The sequence below is a fragment of the Anneissia japonica genome, unplaced genomic scaffold (genome assembly GCF_011630105.1).
Source record: "Anneissia japonica isolate Jap-2015-1 unplaced genomic scaffold, ASM1163010v1 scaffold2617_len527014_cov191, whole genome shotgun sequence".
Lineage (NCBI taxonomy): Eukaryota > Metazoa > Echinodermata > Crinoidea > Comatulida > Comatulidae > Anneissia > Anneissia japonica.
In genome coordinates, this window is record NW_022714155.1 from 100771 (window position 1) to 121150 (window position 20380).

The 20380-nt window shown below is 32.4% G+C and overlaps 1 protein-coding gene across 2 annotated transcripts in view; it reads right to left on the bottom strand.

Annotated features, from left to right (window-relative positions):
• LOC117108884 (T-box transcription factor TBX1-B-like) overlaps positions 1-20380 on the bottom strand; it is a 47884-nt gene that overhangs the window by 5151 nt on the left and 22353 nt on the right. For both annotated transcript variants that reach the window (XM_033251054.1, XM_033251053.1), the window contains exons 3-5: positions 10939-11020; positions 7610-7801; positions 4453-4608 (exon numbers count right to left, since the gene is read on the bottom strand). In XM_033251054.1, the coding sequence (XP_033106945.1) occupies positions 4453-4608; positions 7610-7801; positions 10939-11020 (430 nt within the window). The remainder of the gene's footprint in view (positions 1-4452; positions 4609-7609; positions 7802-10938; positions 11021-20380) is intronic.

The window sequence follows — 20380 nt, forward strand, 5'->3', positions numbered from 1 at the left end:
ATATATATATATATATATATATATATATATATATATATATATATTAACGAACGTTGAAGTAGTAATAGTATTGCCTAGAATTATGTAGGCGATATCAGACAATTATTTAATCACATGGATTTGCATTAGTCAGCAAACAACGAAATTTGCACTGGGCCTATTGGATTAATTGGGGATTTGTCGTTTAAAATCATGTGACACGGCGTGATGACGTCATTATGTAGAAGCTAATAAAAGGCCTACGGCTTAAGCTCTTGAGATCATTGTATTTATTACATTCAATCTTGTCTCCAATCAACATAATTATTTTCCACCAGCATTTGTTTGCGTAATTTAAAACAGAGCAATTATCACATTCTGTTGGATTTTTGCAATCACGTGACCTAGGCCTATATCGCGTGTCAGGTTACTTATATCGAAGTAAAATCTTGCCATGAAAGCCTGTCTATCTACAACTGGACATAACATCTCGGATAATTTCCCAAATAATAAAGCTATAACGTAAGTTAATTATAAAGACATAAATAATATAATCCACACCAGTCGTGACAACTAGTTCTTAATTTTTCTTCACGTACATTCGTAAAATATATCATTAAAATTTAATAGAGTTCACTTATATGTAGTAGTTACCATTAAGCATACAGCAATTGCTGATATCTCACTCGTAAGGTTCTATGTTTTTTACTATCTGCTGTGGAACTAACGCTCCTGGTAATTACACTCGGTAACGCTTCATATCCCATAGATAAATCACGCCAATTGTACGACATCTACATATATTTTTAATTGGGTTTCGGTTGTGAAAATTCTCACACATAATAGGCCTCTATTTATGATTGATTATGAGCGCCAGGCTGATTATTAGAGGCGATAAATATGATCCACACGTCCTAGTTCATAATTTCTTAGTTGAGATATCAAGTAGAGATTGTGTCTGAAACGATTATACCTTTACTCTATTAATTCTTCTTTACAATTTGTGGAAATGTTGCTGCACATATTAAAACGAAAATCTGTTCCTTGTACTACTGAATTTTTCTCATATCTTTTTCTCAAGTCAATGTTGACATTGGAATATATATAATTTATGAAAGTTAGTGTTCATACTTTGTCTATCGTCTGTCAATCACAGTGTTTCCCCATCTCCTCTTTTGAAAACATGTTATTTAGATACGAGTCAAAATGAATTGTATGTTCCACGTCCTTAAAACTTTTTTATGTTAAAAAAAACTCGATACTTCTTGTCTCATTCCTTTGTCTATAAATAATTTTTATTTTATAGCAGCTTAAAGTTTATCTATTAGCAATATGTTTTTTTAATTTTTGTTTTTGGTACGGTACCTTATACACATCTTCAATTTGATATAGTCATTGTTAGTTATATATGCAATATAATTTGAAAAATTTGTATAACTCTCATAATTATTTAATTTATTTAAATACGATTTCGAATATAAATTTCCTGTTGAATGACAGCTTATTTTGTACTTCGTTAAGTTATTATAATTAACTGCTCTCAGTTTTCAAAAATAGGCCTTAATGTTTGTTAAATTGAATTTTGCTTACAGTGAGAGCCACCATTGAAATATTATTGAATAATTAACAATTATTCTATTAATGTCGTAAATATAACATTATTGAATAATTAATTATATCCCCAAGACTCACTATCATCTTCTACGTAACACGTCTCGGGACCTACATTTTCCAGAATGGTTAATTATTCAGCCCTCATAAGTCGAGTAATTTCTTATACACATTCGATCGCTCAAAGTGCTAGAAACATCACCTTGATAATATGTTGGCTTTTAATATTCCCGTACCTAACACGTTAACAGTAATTTTAGATTGTGTCTGTCACTAAGTGCAGTATTATTGCTTATGTTCAACGGGGAATATCCCGAAGGGAAACATCATTGCCATATCAGTCATTTAAAAAGCAAATTAGAATTAATTAGGGTCAAATCTTTGTCTGCTGTCAGTTATGGTAGTTAATAAGATCGTCATTAAAATATGAGATTTGTTTAAATTGGTTTTGTCATGTGTACAAGGACATTTTTTAATTGTTAGGCCTATTCTTTTAATTTCTGGCTTTATTTGATCACAAGTATCGCAAGGACGAGTGCATTTTAGATGAATAATTGGAGTGAATAAGCAATTATTATAAACTACAAAAAATGCTATTACCGTTGGCCATGACAGTGTATGCAATTAAATATTAACCTTCACATAACGCCATGCCCTTGTGAAGAATATTATTAAATGAGATTCGGATTAAATAAGATTAAGTCTGATTAAGCTAACCATCTAAAGATACCTAAACTAGTGAAAGTCATGATCAATAGGTTAATAATAGCCCTACTATACATACAAGCAATAACTATCACTGTGTAAGTTATTACTAGGACCTCTGGTCCAATTGGATGTGATGCACAATAGGCACTCTGGCCCGTAATATGCAAATCATTCACTTATTTATACCATGGAGGCTTCGGCTAATGTGATCTCATTAATAATGTATCACAGTATGGCTTTTTATAATTCACCAAATATTAACATTTATTGTTACCATATTCGAAAAATGTTCACGACAAACAACATACTGTTAAGTCCGTTTGTTATCTTGCCAATTATATATTAAACATATGTATTTATTAATATCAATTTTAAATATATAGAATTAGTAATTTGAATTGAATGAGATTAAATTATAACAATCCGGTTACTCTAGAAGATTTGTCACGACCAATATACAAGCAGTCAACGCCATTTGTTCTTCATGTTTTATGTTTAACAAATGTTTGTCTTTTTTCCCTATGATTAAATGATAAAAGAAATAATAATTAATAGTACGCGATGGGCAATTGTGAATGATATATTAAAATTATAAATGGTTTCGAACAACTATAAAAAAGAAAGGAATTTTATCTCATTGTTAATATTCCACATTTATGCCAGGCCTAATTATTCATGGGAATGATTCTGGAATTTTGATATGTTGAAGTGAAATAGTTCCCATCGTCTCTGTCTCCAATGTAAAGAATCTCTGATTACACAAGCCTACAGTCTCTGCGAGAACTAGTTCAAAAGGTCTCTATATCAGTAGCCAAAGTGACCTGATTTTTAATATTTGATCCAACTAGGCCCAGTAAATATCCTTCTCATTGTTGATGTTTTTTTCTCACAAGTGCCAACAATAGTTCATTCATTAATTCATTCATTCATTTAGCCTCCGTCAGTGATATTCATGTTTTCTTGGATGGCAGTCAAATAGCCTAAATTTAATAACTAGGTCAAAATATAATTCTTGTTTTTCATCAGAAAAGTTGTTTGAGATTCACGCTTTGATTTTGGGTGATGACAAAAGAAACCGTGGATGCACGATCGACATGAAATAATCCTATCTTTCCAACATGTAACACACCGTGGAGATCGGTCATCGGGTTCTATCTAAATTTGATGATTATTCTCCAATTTTCCAGAAATTCCGGTCCAGTCTGGCGTAGAATAAGCGGTCCTTATCCCCCCTTAGTCATCGGACTTAGGCACCAAAGCACGTATGCTTTCCTTTGGCCTAGAAATAGCCCGACTAAGGATGCGGATATAGTGACCCAGTTACACACGTTATGTGTTAGAAAATTGAGTCGAAATTGTAAATGGATCTTTGTAGACCACGCGGCAAATCCTAGCTAATCGATCAGTTAACACCTTTATATTGCCGGCGTTAGATTCTACTGTCCTTTTCTTGACCATCACGTTTTAAGGATGACAGATTGTATGACAAACCAATTGAATGAATCACAAACGGCAGTGACAAACATGTTTTCTGTCAATTTAATACGTATTAGTAAAAAAAAAAAACAATAAACGACAGACAGATATAAATTTGACAGCTTGTTATTTTCTACCTATTTATAGGACTAATTAATGAAGTAAATTATATATTTATACTTATATATTTATATAGGCATATTCGTTCTTTCGTTCATTTATTCATTCACTATTCTGTAAAGTAGGTATATTATTTTCCGTACAAATTTTAATATTCATTTGATTGATTGATTGATTGATTGATTAATTGATTGATTTACTTATGTATTTATATAAGCATATTCGTTCGTTCATTCATTTATTCATTCTTCTGAAAAGTAGTCATAGCCTATTAATTTCCACACAAATTTAAATATTTCCTTGATTGATTGATTGATTGATTGATTTAAAATAAATTTATAAAATGACAATAATGTTAAAAGGTTCTCACAAGCCTCACGATGAGACCTATATGTAGAACATTTTATGTTTGTCTTGTGCCTAAAGTTGAATTAAAATATAATTAAAAAGTACCTACAACATCATTACACCTTCATACTTTAGGCAAAAAAAATCATGAAAGTAAACCAATAAAATGTTAGGCCTATATTAAAAATATCAAATGTTATGGGAACTTACCCGATGGTTTTGGTATGCCGTCACGGCTGTAAACTGCGTTTCCGCAAATATGAATGTTTTAAAGTCCCTTTCAGGTTCCGCGTCAAAATCTTTCTTCCCGCTCACATGGACAACATGAAAACGAGGTTGATATCTATGCATTGAATTCAGAATTATCTATAATGAAAAAGATACGATTTTAAATTAAACATGTGTACCGTACTTCTAATCAGTGCATCTCGTTATCATAATTGATTAGCATATTATTTTCAATATAAATAAGTTAGGAAAAGTTAGGAAAGAGATAAATTCTATTCCATTAAAGTTACATTGACTGAAAAGAAAACAACAGACTTAGATTTAATTTTCTCATTGTATGTGTATTTCAGTCAGCGTAGTATAAATGTATTTGAATTATAAAAATAAAAATAATAATAATAATAGGCCTAATAATAATAATGGTAATAACAATAATAATAATAATAATAATAATAACATGTGCTTTAATAGTAATAACAATAATAATAATAATAATAATAATAATAATAATAATAATAATAATAATAATAATAATAAGTCAGACTTAAAAGGAATATCTTTTGTGTTTTTTCCCCTTAACGTCATGTTATTTTCCACTTAACGTCTTTTTTATTGTTCTCTAATTTCTCCATTGTCTAAGTTCCCCTTAAGGTAGGTGTTAGTAACATAATGATGATAATAATAGTAATAATAATAGTAATAATAATAATAATTATTATTATTATTAAATTATAAAAATTACATTGTATTATAATTAATTAGTATTGAATAGATTATAAAATGAATCTAAGTATAGACCAAACAATGCGTTTATATTCACACATAAGTGACTACTGTTTTGAAAAGTCAAGATAATGAGATTGGATGACGTAAACACCTATCAAACGGTTTCAAAGTGAACATTCAGTTATTACGTTACTCTAATTCGTATACTGAGTTTGTAACCCGCGATAATAATATGCGTATAATTATAGTAATAACATGAATAGTAACAGAACAAATAATTACAGCCCTAATACGAGTAGCATCATTATGGTCATCATCGTCGTCATCATCATAATCATCATCACCATTATCATCAGAACCCGTCATCATAATCATCATCTTCATCGATCTCACCATTATCACTACTTCCATCTTCATCGTTAGCAGTAGTACGACATAAGCTCCTACATCGTTCATCATCACTATCATCGTCATCATCACCATCATCGTCTTCATCCTCATTGACGTCATCATTATCATCATCAACATCATCATCATCACTATCATGATCACCATCATCCTCTTAGTCGTCGTCATCACCTTCATCACAATCATCATCATCATAACCACCATCATCATCATTAGCAGTAGCAGACCTGCATCATCATCATCTGAACAACGATAATAAATTCTCGTATCGCGCCTTTTCACATTACGTTACATATTATAGTCTAAGCTACATTTCACAAAAATATCTGTCAAACTCATGTTTACCATAGTTAGGATGCGACCTGTGCGTTTAAAAAAAAGGTATAAAACCTAGGAGAATGTAGGACACATTACTGGTAAGGTTATAATGGGAATAGAGTGCAGTGCACTAACGATTCATATTCTAAATCGTCGTCAATAAATCACAGATCAAAACAAAGGCTTCCCGCGTTCATTCGGCTCTTTGTCATTATAAAACAAAGTTATGAATTGACTTTAATGCAATGTGTCCTAATTGATGTGGTTGGGTGGAGCTATATACAGCATTGGGGAATTCAGCCAGCCTGATCTCTAGGCCTAGCCGGGTTTTACTTCTACTAATGACAGGGCTCAATCGCCGGGACGTTACTTGTCAAAAAGTGCTTGCCATGATATATAACGCGCACTAGATTAGCACCCACGAGGCCAAAAATGATGTGGGAAGCTTCGACATTGAACTTCGAAAATTAAATCCAATTGTGGAACGATAGCTTCTGAAAATCTCACCAATCATAAACTCATGTTCACACGCACGCACTTATTGACTTAAGTCCAGGCTGGCGGCCGACCCTTGTAGAACGGAACAACCACCCGAATATAATCTAATATACAAGAAACAAATTATACCCACACCAGGGACTTCCAGATTGTAGAAAACATTTTTATTTGGCTTACAGATCCCACCCAGCGTTCGACTGTGTGCCTTGTATAATAAACAACAGTAATTCAGATCAATGAAACATCTGTTAGTCTTCCGTAAACTGAGTCTTTCATCAGCCTTTCTCTATAAATTTATGACGTTGTGATGGAACCCAGTTTTAAAAATATATTTTGTGTACCGAAGATTTTTTTTATTAAAATTTTTAGAGGAAGAGAAGACAATCGTCTACAGTCTACTCATAAATTGTTGTGACATGGTTTTCAGTACTTCCGAGAGTCCTGCATGAAAAAATTGACTAATACTAGTATTAAATACAGTGCGGTTCAATTCGTGTCTTAGAACGTGCGAGAAAGTTATTTACGATATAGGGCCTACAGTAAATAGTGAACAAACAAAAGCAGGCATATTGATACTATTATTAACAGTACCAATTATTAGGGCTGTTAACAAGGCCTATCAATTGGTAATTATTTATGAGATTATTATCTTGTTGGTTTTGCTTAAACACTAGTGCTGTTCCGTACGTAATTGTAAATTAAAATGAAATTGATATAGGCCTATATATATGTATATGTATATATATATTATATATAGGCCTATATATAATATATTATATATATATTATATTATTATTATATATTATTATTTTATATTATAATATAATATAATATAATATATTATGCTAAAATTTATTGAAGCGATTATTTCGGTTACTCCTGTAGTCTTTGTCAACGCTTGTAGTCTTTATTTTTTTCATATAGGCCTATAGATATTTAGGCCAATATAATATTTAGATTGCTGCGTAACACCGTGAACGCAATGTAAACACCTCTAGATGAATAGTATATGTAGTGTTCGAATAGGAACATAACATTATTATTACTAGGCCTATATAAATATATATATATATATATATATACATATATATGGGCCTATAGGAGGATATGTATGGAGGGTTGTGCATATAGCCTAGGGCTAGCTGAGCCATAGGCCTATCTATTGATTAGTGTGTGGAGGGCTACTTACATGACCGTTATCGTCCATGAGATTGTTTGTTAGCTTGAGTTTATCGAACGATACGATCTGCTTCATCCACATGGCTCCCCTTGCCGGAGAGTCGGGGTGAACGTGGATGCGGCCTGGCATCTCCGGGTCAGCCTTACCGGCCACCAACCAACTTGAACTGTGGAAGGCGTACCTGTAACGTTTATCATCCACCTGAATAAAATAACGAGAAAACAATTATTGGTATCATCTCTTGCACACATAAATCTCTTAATAGGCCTATCGGTCAATTGCTATAATATCAGCTTGGTCAGCCCACATGGTTTTGCTACTTTTAGTAATGCAAGACTTTGGATTTATTGAAAACTATTTCAGTTTGGATCCAACACTATTATTCGGAAGTGTGTAAGTTACCGGGCAAGCATCTACAGGATGAACTGGGTTTTTGAATGGGAAAACCAATATCGTGTACATTTTCGTACATAAAGAGACACAGGAAATAGGCCCAAATATTATTATCAATGGTATTTGCAACGAACATCTATTGTATTCCCTTAGGTCTAAAAATCTACCCCATATGAACTTCAATAAAGACTTTATTGTGTTTAAATCTACATAGAGATTTAACCCCATCTTAATGTGATAAAAATGTCAAATATAATTCCATCACCGCTCCAATGCAATAAATGTCCTGAAAAAGGAATAAAATTCGAATTTGATAGCAAAATTTAATGTTTTATTCTCCTGGGTATCAACCTGAGTATATCGTGACACGTGAGCAAACAGTTTTGCAACAAATAAAAATTTATTTTCTGTAATGTGACCCTCCCGGTTCTCTACGTCCATCCTCTTCGATCCTTTCATAAAATCTCGGTTAAGTCACTTTTGTTCACACTATGTAAGTGTTCATCCGATTTATCAAAGTAATAATGAAAACTCTAAATAGGCCTACATTTATGGTGTTTTTTTTTGTTTTTGTTTTTTTTTCTTGTGTCAGTTCGAAGTTAAGTTGTACTTTATAATTATGCAGGCAAAGTGAAACGTCTGATATGGATGGATTGGTACATGAATAGTACGAATGGGCAGCGACGTTTACGGCAGTCGAGAGCAAATTTAATTTACGTGATGCACCTGAATTGGTACAAAGATGGTGACACAGGGAGACATAATTCTCCAGTTTTATAAATATCGATAAATCAATCATGATTTCTGTCTTAGAAACATTCAAATATTGTATCTCCAAGAATGTGAATTTTGTTTGTTCAATTTTAAACACCCTGAGCATTATATCCTATGATTGGTTGTGGTTCTGCTGCGCGTGCCGTATTATAATTTGGTCACGCGCGATAACCATTCAACCAAATTTTTTCGTGCGACAACTAGAACGCATGGGACTGTGTATTATATTGTTTGATTTATCTTCACGCCCCTTATTTTACCCAATAACCAGCAGTGTGGGTCACACGCGGCTTTGTGTTTGCAATCATTTTTATCGAGCGACTTTGCTAGCTTTGCCAACCGAGGAAGTAGTAAACAGAAGTTAAAGCTAGGATATTTGTGGTGCTTGTCAGAGCAGAAATAATAATTAGGTCTATTCAAACAAACCATTTTGACCGATTGTACGTGCCGGTTTGCTATCGAAGTCTGCAAAGTTCCTAAACAACATATTAAATTGATCACCCAGCAGTAATTACTGTATAAAGAAAAATATACAAAAGTATATAAAAAATATAACAATATATAGGCCTAAGTTTATCTGACTAGACTATATTCATTAAGCCGATAGTCATATCGGAAAAGATTAATTGTGAATAATAGGAATACAAAAGCAGTTGAGCATGTGGTTATCGTTTCAAAATAAACTAAACGGGTTCTAGGAATCGCCATCAAGTCCAATATAAGTATGAGGACAAACTATTTTATTAGGTATGAAGAATTAAGAGAGGGAAGTAAAGGTATGCGTCACTAGAGGGTGCTTAAATTATATTTTATATATTATATTATATATTTTTGCACGCTTATAGGCACATACGACACTTATATAATACATTTGTTAAAATGGAACCAGAGAAAAGTGGTCTTTAATTGGAGGTGGCCTTAAGTTGGAGGGGTCTGTAGTATGCAAGGCCAGATAGAATGACTTTGAGAGTGCGCACGCGTACCGTCCATGTGTACAGATATAAGTATAGGTTTGTTGCATGAGTGTGAACATTATTAACACTTGTGCTTCGTATAATGTAGGCCTACGATGGACACTTCGGCTATGCCGCAACGAGTGCTGACTGTGTTTGTGTTATTAGCTTTGTCGTGCAGTAAACCCACGAGAATCCTCGTTTGTTACTTTTTATACAAACCTAATGTAATGTTATGGTTTGATTTATTGGCCAAGATATCGCCGCTGAATGACAAATAGAAAATAATCATCACCCAGAACAACACAGTGCGGACAGCCGCCCAAGTCACTAATAAAGACAAAACCCAGACAGCGGATGCTAGTGGGTAATGCTATATAAACATTGCTAAATCGCGACTAATGTGTCAGTAACATTATTAATAAATATTATCACAATATTGAGACTTATAAAAATTAATAGTAACAGGGGGAGCCAACGGATGATGACTAATAATAGGTCAGTAGCCGTGTATCGATCACCATGGTAACGATGAGTAGCCCATTTGTATTATTCAATCGGTCATTGTCTTTGAGTCAGACTGATGACCTATGGTATTTGAACACAAAACATTTATTATATGTGATTTTACAAAATAAACTAACCTAAGCAACATATTAGTTTAATGTTATTAATAAATATAGTTGCCTATTAATATTATTGTTATTAAAATTAATATTAAATTATTATCATTATTATATTACAGCATTATTATTATTATTATTAGTGGTACATTGTTATTTCAGTACTATTTTTATATTATTATTACTTTTGTTGATATTATTACAGTATTATTGTTTTTAAATATTATTTGTATTTATATTATTTTTATTTATTTATCATCATTGCTATTTCTATTTATACAAGGGCTATTATTAATGGTGTTGTTGGTATTATTACAAGTATATTTTTTTTTTAATTAATCAGCCATTATATACGGTAATACATTATCTTCGTTTATATTGAGATATTCACTGTACAGTTTTGTGTACCTGGTTGCCAGATACCGGTACATTGCTTTATGCCTACCTCTTCTTCAACCATTTGAAAATGCATGCCGCCCTATTAGTATTATCTTCAGCAGTATCACAATAAGATACAAAAAAAAACAAAATACAAAACAAAACAAAAAAACTAATGAGAGAAAATTGACGATAAATTTAATATTGTTTATCTTACAGGTACAAAATCCATGAGAAGTATATATTCAGCCATTGGGTCCATTCCACTCATCTTAATTTGAAAAGTTGGGAACATCCGTCTGAAAAATTAAAGGGAAAACATTTGCCTTAGATAAACAAAGGAAAATATAACATAAACATTAACACAACTGCGCAAACCCGACTGCGCACACTCTGATCCCCTCCTGTATTCCCACAAGGCATGTATGTCGGTGCTTCAATCATTTTATCACCTTCATACTTTTAATACTTCCTCGACTAGAGAGAAACTTGTTCAAACCGAACGCGTGTTTTCACTTTCAAGAGCATCGGTCTTACGTCATTATGACACGCTCCTTCGTAATCTACCACAGAAAAAACTTCACAGTAAATTAGTGGTCAGGTTAATAGCAAAAAAAAATAGTTCACTTATCCTAATACGAAGGGTCATTGCGTTGTATGATCTAAATAGCATGGGGTTGAAGTTCGGGGGAAGTAGTTAGTCGGTCAGTGGTTTCGTCCGGTCTTTGTGCTTGTTATCATTGTAAACGTATGTAAAACATGGTCCTAATTCAATTATGATTAAAGTGAACAGTTAGCTTAATATAATCTTGATTCGTTAGGGGTGAGGTTATGCGGACCGATGTACAAGATCATTACCCTGTCAATTGCGACTCGAATTACTTTCTTAATTTTTGATCGGAATGGGGGACGTCAAGAAGCGCTGGGATCAATTAAGTTTTATATAGACTAAAAACAAACAGAATAATCCTACTCAATGACAAATGTAATATGTCATTTAAAATAATTTCTCCTGTATTTGAATTTTTTTTGGAAGTGCGGTTGAATGCCTGTATAAGTCCGTAGTGTAATGACACAATAGCCATAAAGGCATACGCCAAGAGTATTGTTTTAGACGGTTCTTTATAACAAAATAGCAACGTTTTAATAAGTTATTATTAACATAATTATCATTACAATTCTTTGTTTAACTGTTTTATTTATTTATTTTTAGATTGACAAAATAAATAAAATCAAATGAAATAACGCATTATCATCATTATAATTGTCATTGTTGTTGTTGTATACACTACATGACAATAAAGGTATAATAACTGTAATATAACGAAAATGACAATAAATATCTATTCATAAATTTTTGTTCTTAAAGTGTGGTTGGTAGAATTTCCATTTTACAAATATTATATATAATGAAAATTTGTTACATCTTTAATGTTGTTTGTCTATATAACATGAGGATGAGGATGGTCAGAATTTGTGTAGGTCTATTTTACATCTCAAAGTTTATTCATTAACACTGGCTGAAACACCTCGCAGTGACGCACAGTCAATTGGTTATGATAAACTCGAGGGTTAGAAACTCTCACGTTCTGTACAGACTATTGCTAAATTCACACATAACTATCTCTGTCATCGGAATGATGGAGGCGCTAGATAAGTGGGTTGCAACACAGGATCTTTGGCCAGAGAAATCGAAGCCATCTCTCCCCAGTGCATCGATATAAAGTCGGTTGCCTCCAGTTTTTGTCGTTTGGTGACACGTTTGTGACGATGATTTTGATTGGACCCGAATGTGCGTTTCACACTCTGCACCAACAATCTATGACTTACCCCCTTATAAGGGGGTTAAGCGGGCCACTGCTTTAATGCCCCCATTTTTTTGGTGTCACGTTTCATCTAGGCCTAATGGGTGTCGATAGTTTCAAGACATGCAGTCTACGTGACCCAACACAATCAGTTATTGCTTCACAAAACATGTTATTTTGTTTGAAATAGGCTCTTATTCCTCAATAATAAGAATAATTAAAACCACTATGTGAAGAAAGATATTGTGTAGCAAAAGAAAATAATTAGAAAATTGTTATTGAACTAGAAGCTGTTTGTAAGTTCATGTTCGAGAAGTCGGATTAATCTGCAATAGTTTAACTACTTTATATTGTAGCAGAGGAACATTAATCAAATATGATAAAGAAAATAATTATAGGCCTATTTTTCAAATATAGGATATACGGTACTGTATGCAGGCTCAACTGGTTCCATTTTGCTTGGATGAGAAAGCATCTAAAGGTGTCAAACCCGCTTGTAGCAAGTATAAATCAACTTCAACATTGAGGTAAAATCTCAATTACACTTTAGTGCACGAATAAAAATGAAAATAAAACGTGGAAGTATTCCATTAGATCCAACAATACAGCGTTCCACTAAAACCCAATCATCAAGTCTTGTCAACCTGTCAATTAATCAAATTAGTTATTTTGTGCGTGTAAAGTTGCGTACTATCCTATACCTGTACCAACTTCGTTCATTTTACTGAAATTGTAAAACTTGCTTTAAAAACTTTTTCATAACATTAGGAACATTTAATCTTCCTAATGTTATGAAGATCCAGCCTTGATCCAGCCTTGGTTCACTTCACAAGCTTAAGTGGGGTTGTACAAAATGTCATTCTGTACCATGCACATGCTGGAATCATTTTCCATTTCCAAATTGGGTACGCATAGGGCCTTCCTTATGGAAAGAATTTCATGGATCCTTAAAATAGTTGACATTTGGATTAATTGAATAGTACATGTCGATATGGACTATCTTTTCTGGGTCTTCTTAAGGGTTGCTTTTAATTCCGTTGAAATGAAATGCCATGTGGTTAACAGTATACGGGTGAGCAGTATACGGGTGAGCGGTCCTGTAAAATATCCTAAATACAGTAGACACATGACAAGTATTGCTAGAACTTTGCTGACCTAACAGCAAACTTGAAACGACTAAAAGGAAATAGACCTATATGTTTTTGTGTAGTTGAGGCGTGTCTTAGCCCCCTTTTTATTCTAAATTACTTTTTGGTTTTGACGCACTAACGTGGATTACTGGGTTCAAGGACGTATTAAATAAAATGTATTTAATACCTCCTTGCTGGGTTGCATTTCTGCTTTGTGAAATGATTTTACATAAATTTTGCCTAAATCAAAGCTAACAAGAATTGATTTTCCAGTATCGGAGGAGGCGCCTTCAGATTATTAAAAAGCATGGTGGGGATATGCTAGTTGTAATTAAGATCAACTACGTTGAGATGGTGAGTCAGACCCTGCTCCTTGCAACCTTAGCCTATACTCACAAATCTGTGAGGGACTTTCACCCAGAGTTACGTCTTCGCAGCAGCCACCTGAGGTCCAAGTACGTCCGTCGAGGCGCCATCATTTGGAAACCGACAGAGGTTAAGTAAGTTCAACGAGCGTGTGGTTCAATGTGCCAATTAATGTTGAAGTAGCGCTGAAACGTGTATTCAGTGTAAAGATAGATGCAAACAATCTGTTTTTTTAATTAATTAAACGTATAATTGCATTACCAGCTGAAGTGATGCGATTACCCATTTTTCTGTTTACGTTGTGACCACGAAAATTGTATACCGTATTTTAACGCACATAATTTTCAGGGGAAAAGGTTTATCTATAGGCTAATTATGATCGATTTGAAATATTGTTAATAATCTTGAAGGAAAAACATAACTCAGATCGTAAATATATATTAAATTAGGGCATATTTTATCTACCGGTTAAATTGAACATTTCTTAGTAGGACTACCCAAAAATAGGCCTAGTTTGTCCTTACAATTTTTAAAATTATTTTTGTCGGATTTACATTTCTTTGTAATTATCCTCAAGAAGAATAGTACATAGGAATGAGAATAACGAAATTTAAAGAATTATTCATAAACCCCTGTAGCAGCGTACTAGTGGGTGTGCTGTACTTCCCACGTGAGCGCAGTTTTTAGTGAAACTCGTCGACACAATGTCGCGCGAATGCATCATCACGCAAGATAGTGTCAATAACGCTCACACAACAGGAGAACAATTGTGTGACTCTCTTCGGATTCTCTACTTTGAAGACGTAAATTCCCGGTGTATTTAAAACAATCTTTCGATAAATAAGCCTACGTATAATATTTATAACCTAAACAGTCCTCATGTTACACACTGCTAGATTTATGGACTTCTTCGTAAGTTCTTCGTGATTTATTGCTATAAAATAACATGAAATCGAGGTGTCAAGCCTCCGACATACTTAAGTACGGTACACCTCGAGTTAAGTAATATGATTTAGGCAATTGCCTCTGTTCACAAAACATAGAATGTCTGCTAAATATTAAGTTAATAAATTTTAAGAATTGAATGCAGACATATAACTGAAAATTCTCAGCACAATTCTTGCGTACATGTTGATAGACATGTAATAGGCCTATTTAAATGAGTTATAAGGTTCTAAAGCTACAATTAAGGACGGATTAATAAATATAAAATAAATATAAAGCTTCGAATGAAAATGTGAATTATTTAATATGATTTTTTCATTTATAAAAATGTTAACAATTTATATGCTGGTATAATTGTGCTACATTATGTTAATATGATAGACCAATTATGTTGTGTTTAAATGTGACAATATGTTTTTTTCATAAAACAGACACCTTGTATAAGTTGTGATAATAATTATTTCGTGGATTATTCGTTGATGATAAACCATCAGCTATTCGAGCGTGGAGTAAGTTATTAAGTTATTGTAATATGATAGGCCTACATCATTATGCAAATGTTAAATGTAATGTTTACCCATGATTATTCATGTATTTTCATTCATGATTCTCATCACTTAGGCCTATATTCCTGGAAAATGATTCAGCCTTGTTTATAACATGTTAATTAATTATAATAACTACCGTATGTTGAAAAAATATTATTGCTTTCATTTTGATAAAATAATTTAATAATCTAATTACCGTATTTACTCATGGTTAATTTTATTTTCTAATTATTCAATTAGGCATATAGCCATTATCATAATCATTTATCTTTATCGGTATCATGATCATCGTTATCGTTGTAATAACTTTTATTTCCATTATCATCAAAATTTTCATTATATCCTCATTATAATAAATATATTGAATGGAATTTTTACGCTATCAAAGAATTATAAGTTGATGATTAAAATAATTGATCGTGTGAAAAGAACAAAATAGCATTGGGCAAGGATGAAACTGATTCGTTGCAGCCTCTCTACATTATCAGTTTTGAAATGCAATGTCTCTCAACAAAATAACGCATTAAACTGGGTTACGTTTTCAATTCGCATCCGTTTTGTTCGAGCGGATTTTCTTAACTCAACATTACACCACCAGTAATAAAAAGCTGATTGTCATACAATTTTATTTTGAAGAATCTATTAGGGTTAAAACATTGAACATGGCCTGACGAACTATCACTTAAGACGAGCTTTAATTCGTAACATACATTCTACAAAGAAAATGTTATTGATTCTAATAAGGAACGACTGGGGTTGATCAGTAGTGTAAAGAAAAGCCCACTCGCTGGAGGTTACAGAACCCGACCCCGGGGGACTTAGGTGTCGAGTTGTCGACAAAATTAATAAGCCAAGTGTATTTTCTCTATCCGTTACTATTTGCGATATGTCGAATCGAATTGGCCAGTGTGCTTGACGATCAAGCGACAAACAGTAATTTGCTATGACATGTTTTATGACTGGTTCCGTAGTTGGTATAACGTCCTTTCTAAAAGCAGAGCCTCATCTTTCCTTCATTAGATGCCCTATTAATCCTGATAATGGTCAGGCAACCGTACGTCTAACCGAAATAGTACACAACATTTTTAAAAAATTAAAAATTCAAGTGATCCAAGTACACTTCCACTCATATTGATTGCTACTAAGTTTATGTAGGTCAAAGTTTAAAACTCAATATCAAAATGTAGTATAGCACATCACATTCATAACAATGCAATGTAATTACATTTGTCATTTTGTTGTCGTTGTCAAGATCTGACAGCTACACGTTTGAATTATAATTCGAAAATAATTGCATGTGCTTCAATTAATGCAAACAAGAATCGTACGGTAAACATTATTCGCCAATAATTATTATAACACAAACAACATATTATGTGCCCATAAAGTATTTATACAGTAAGTGTTATACTTATAATTCCCCATTTCTTAACAAAATTAACTTAAGACTACATGGCTGATGAACAGAAGCTTAAATAATATTATATTTTTACAACAATTTCAAACAATTATTTTGGTTTAGAATCTTTAATTCTGGAAATGGATAACTAAATATTGGTGCAAACAACAAATTTTAAAAACATAAAATCGATATAAAAGTTATAATTTTATTTGCTTAGACATGTCTAACAGTAAAATACGAACGAATGTACGGAAAATAAAAATAATCATTAGTTATTATTCATAATTCCACACAGATCAAAGTTCATATCAATTCTACCAAAAATAGGTCGAATTTTTGCCAAGAATGTGACACGTAGAGGGCGCTTTGACAGTCCCGTACTTCGTAGATTGAACGAAGGTCATAGATGTCACCAGGTGACAAGTATAAAATAGAAATGTCAAGTATAAGAAAAGTTAAGTTGGTTACAATTTTATTACAAGTAGTGGTTTGTTCTCGAATTTTTTTGTTGTATATACTGCAAAGAATAAATTTTGTTCTTACAAATTAATAAATATGTCCAATAAGTATTCGTTATTAACGAAATATTCGTTAAATATAAAGACTTATAAAGAATTATAAATATTTTTTTATCACTAATAGTTATATTTTCTAGTGTATTATAATGGCGCAAAAATAATGCAAACCATATTATAGCGTTTGGAGTACAGAATATACCTCGTTTTATGTTTACTTTCCCGTTTCCACAATTCTAGCCCACAACGACTGCTAGTTTATATACAGTACCGCGTAGGCCTATCTATCGAAACATTCATTTTTAACATATCATTGGTTATTTTTTGTATTCTTCGCATTTTAAATCAGTGTAAAAGATTGTTTTACTGTACGCCATTTCTTTAGTTTTAAGAATCTTTATCAAGAGTATTAAAATCCATATTTAGGACTAAAGTGTATATAATATCACTAGTAGGAATTAATTATAATGATTTATCATGCAAGCACAAAACTCATAGATGAAAATATAACTGACATTAAATAATGATGTGGTGTCGATCGCATGTATAATGGTAATAATAGTGTTACTCGACAACAATATAATTTATATTAATAAGGATGTTGATGATGACGATAAATACTAATTAATTAATTAATTAATTAATTAAAATGTAATTACAATTAAGCAATAATACTTAATTAAGTAAAAATATATCAGGCTAAAGAATACATTGTTCATTGTACCTGAAAAGTTTGAGAAATGCTAAAACCAGCTCACGAAGCAATAAATCATCCTGCGCGCAGATACTGGTGTGGGCGTTAACGGCCAGTTTACAGAATGCTAAGCATACCCTACGTTTTCTGTTTTTTGTTTATTTTTTATTTATTTTGTCAAGTTTTCTGGCGTCGTAAATATTTCTATAGCTGAATTATTTTATCGTGCCTAAGGAAAGGGCCATCTAAACTTAAACACATTGCAGGGATTAATAGTCTCGAGAATCAGTATATACTAAAATATCAAAAGACCTAATTATTGTATATGCTTATTACCGTATATTATTTTTTGGCCTCTATTAATATATGAATAAATAGGCGTATGTACTTATAGGCCTATATTACAATATATGTCATAAATAGGCATATACAGGCCTATGTCTATAAATAGCTTTATATAAGTAATATAGGCATATTACCTAGCTTGTATACGACACATCTGAGAATATCTACCGGTTTGGTATCATTATTGAATGAAAAAGTTATCTAATTCTCAACTGTTAGACCTGGGAACAGTGTAATTTTAATGTTCCCTGGTTATACATAATTGCAAGAAAGGTTTTAGCTTTTTATGTTTTATGTTATAAATATTAGTAATACATGCGCTTTATTTGTGTTGATGTTTTCGATCTGCATTAGTTTATTTCATTGGTCAAACAAGTGTCCTATACTTTTGTTTGAGAAAGCTACCGTGTTTCTTAAGATTTTATTGTCATTACATATTGTATATCGCTCACAAAACATTCAGATATAACATAGAATTAGAACACGTTTATATATTATGTAGGGCTATATGTTTATTGCCCTAAGCCTACATATACATACAGGCCTATATAGAACAGTAGTGCTAAATAATATACTGGATAGTACAAAAAAAAACACCTGAGATATAAATGGTGGTATGGTGCCAGGTATATTTATCAAATCAAATGAACAAACGTAAACTTTTCATTTTGATGTGAAATTTAGACAGATATTCCGTTATGAATTGGATAAGCTAAATACATACCGTTACATGTGCATATTTGTACTTACATACAGACATCTACTGTCAATAAATAGGTGATTTGACCATGAGTCTCCGAACATGGCGGTGTCATTAGTAGGCCCCTAGGCCCCGCCCTAATTCTCAAACCGCCGGACCGATCGCGTGCGAAGTGTCGCTGTTTAATGTTTTAAACCTCGGGATATGCTCTAGGCGTATTTCATTAATCGTTCTAACAGACATTGCGTAATTATATTGTGTCAATTTTAAGGACATTAGTAGTGGTTAGATACATGGATATCCACACCTCAAATTACTTCGTCATGGTTTTTATGTGTGAGTTTGTATAGGACCACAGCTAACTGTAAATCGTAAGGTTAGGAGCAGAAGAATGTGCGAGGGCCTGTATTCTGCTAAGCACTGCATTTCTCTTGGTATTTTATTAAATCAAAAAAGCTTATATACATAAATATGTGTATAGCAGCACGATAAAAAAATTAAATACATATTTTTATCAAAAACAATTTAGACAAAACGAAAATCAACTACACATTTTTTTTCATTATTTTGTTCTTTTTTTTTACAAACATTTTAAAGATAGAAAATTATTATTGTACAGCATGCAGTATATTATACTGTACTGTATTATAGAGGGTATTACATATTCAAACCAAGTGTACATAGGACAGATAAGATTTTTGTTTTTGTTTTTATATTAAGAAGATAATAAAAACCTTATTTGACATTTTACCTCAGCCTCAATTTATGCTTATTTTGTTCTTAATTTTCAGTCTCAGTGTTGTTATAAAATGTGTTATAAAAAAGTGTACTTCATCTGTTATTTTGATGAAAACAACAGAAAATTCGTTCATTGATTGTAGTCCCTGGTATTTTACAGAGAAAGTACATTCGGTATAGCATTAAGCCCACAGTGGTGCATGCATCATGGTCGGCCCGCCCAAATGTTGATTGACAGCTGGACCAATTGCGTGCGAACTGTGGTACCTGGTGATTCGATTGAATCACCAGGTACGTTGAAGGGCGATAAATCGGTCCAACATTTAGTACAAAATTATTCCTTTTTTCCTGGTTATTTATATATAGTATACAGTACATTATATACATACATACATATATATATATATATACATATATATACATATATATATATACATATATATATGTATATATATGTATATATACATATAT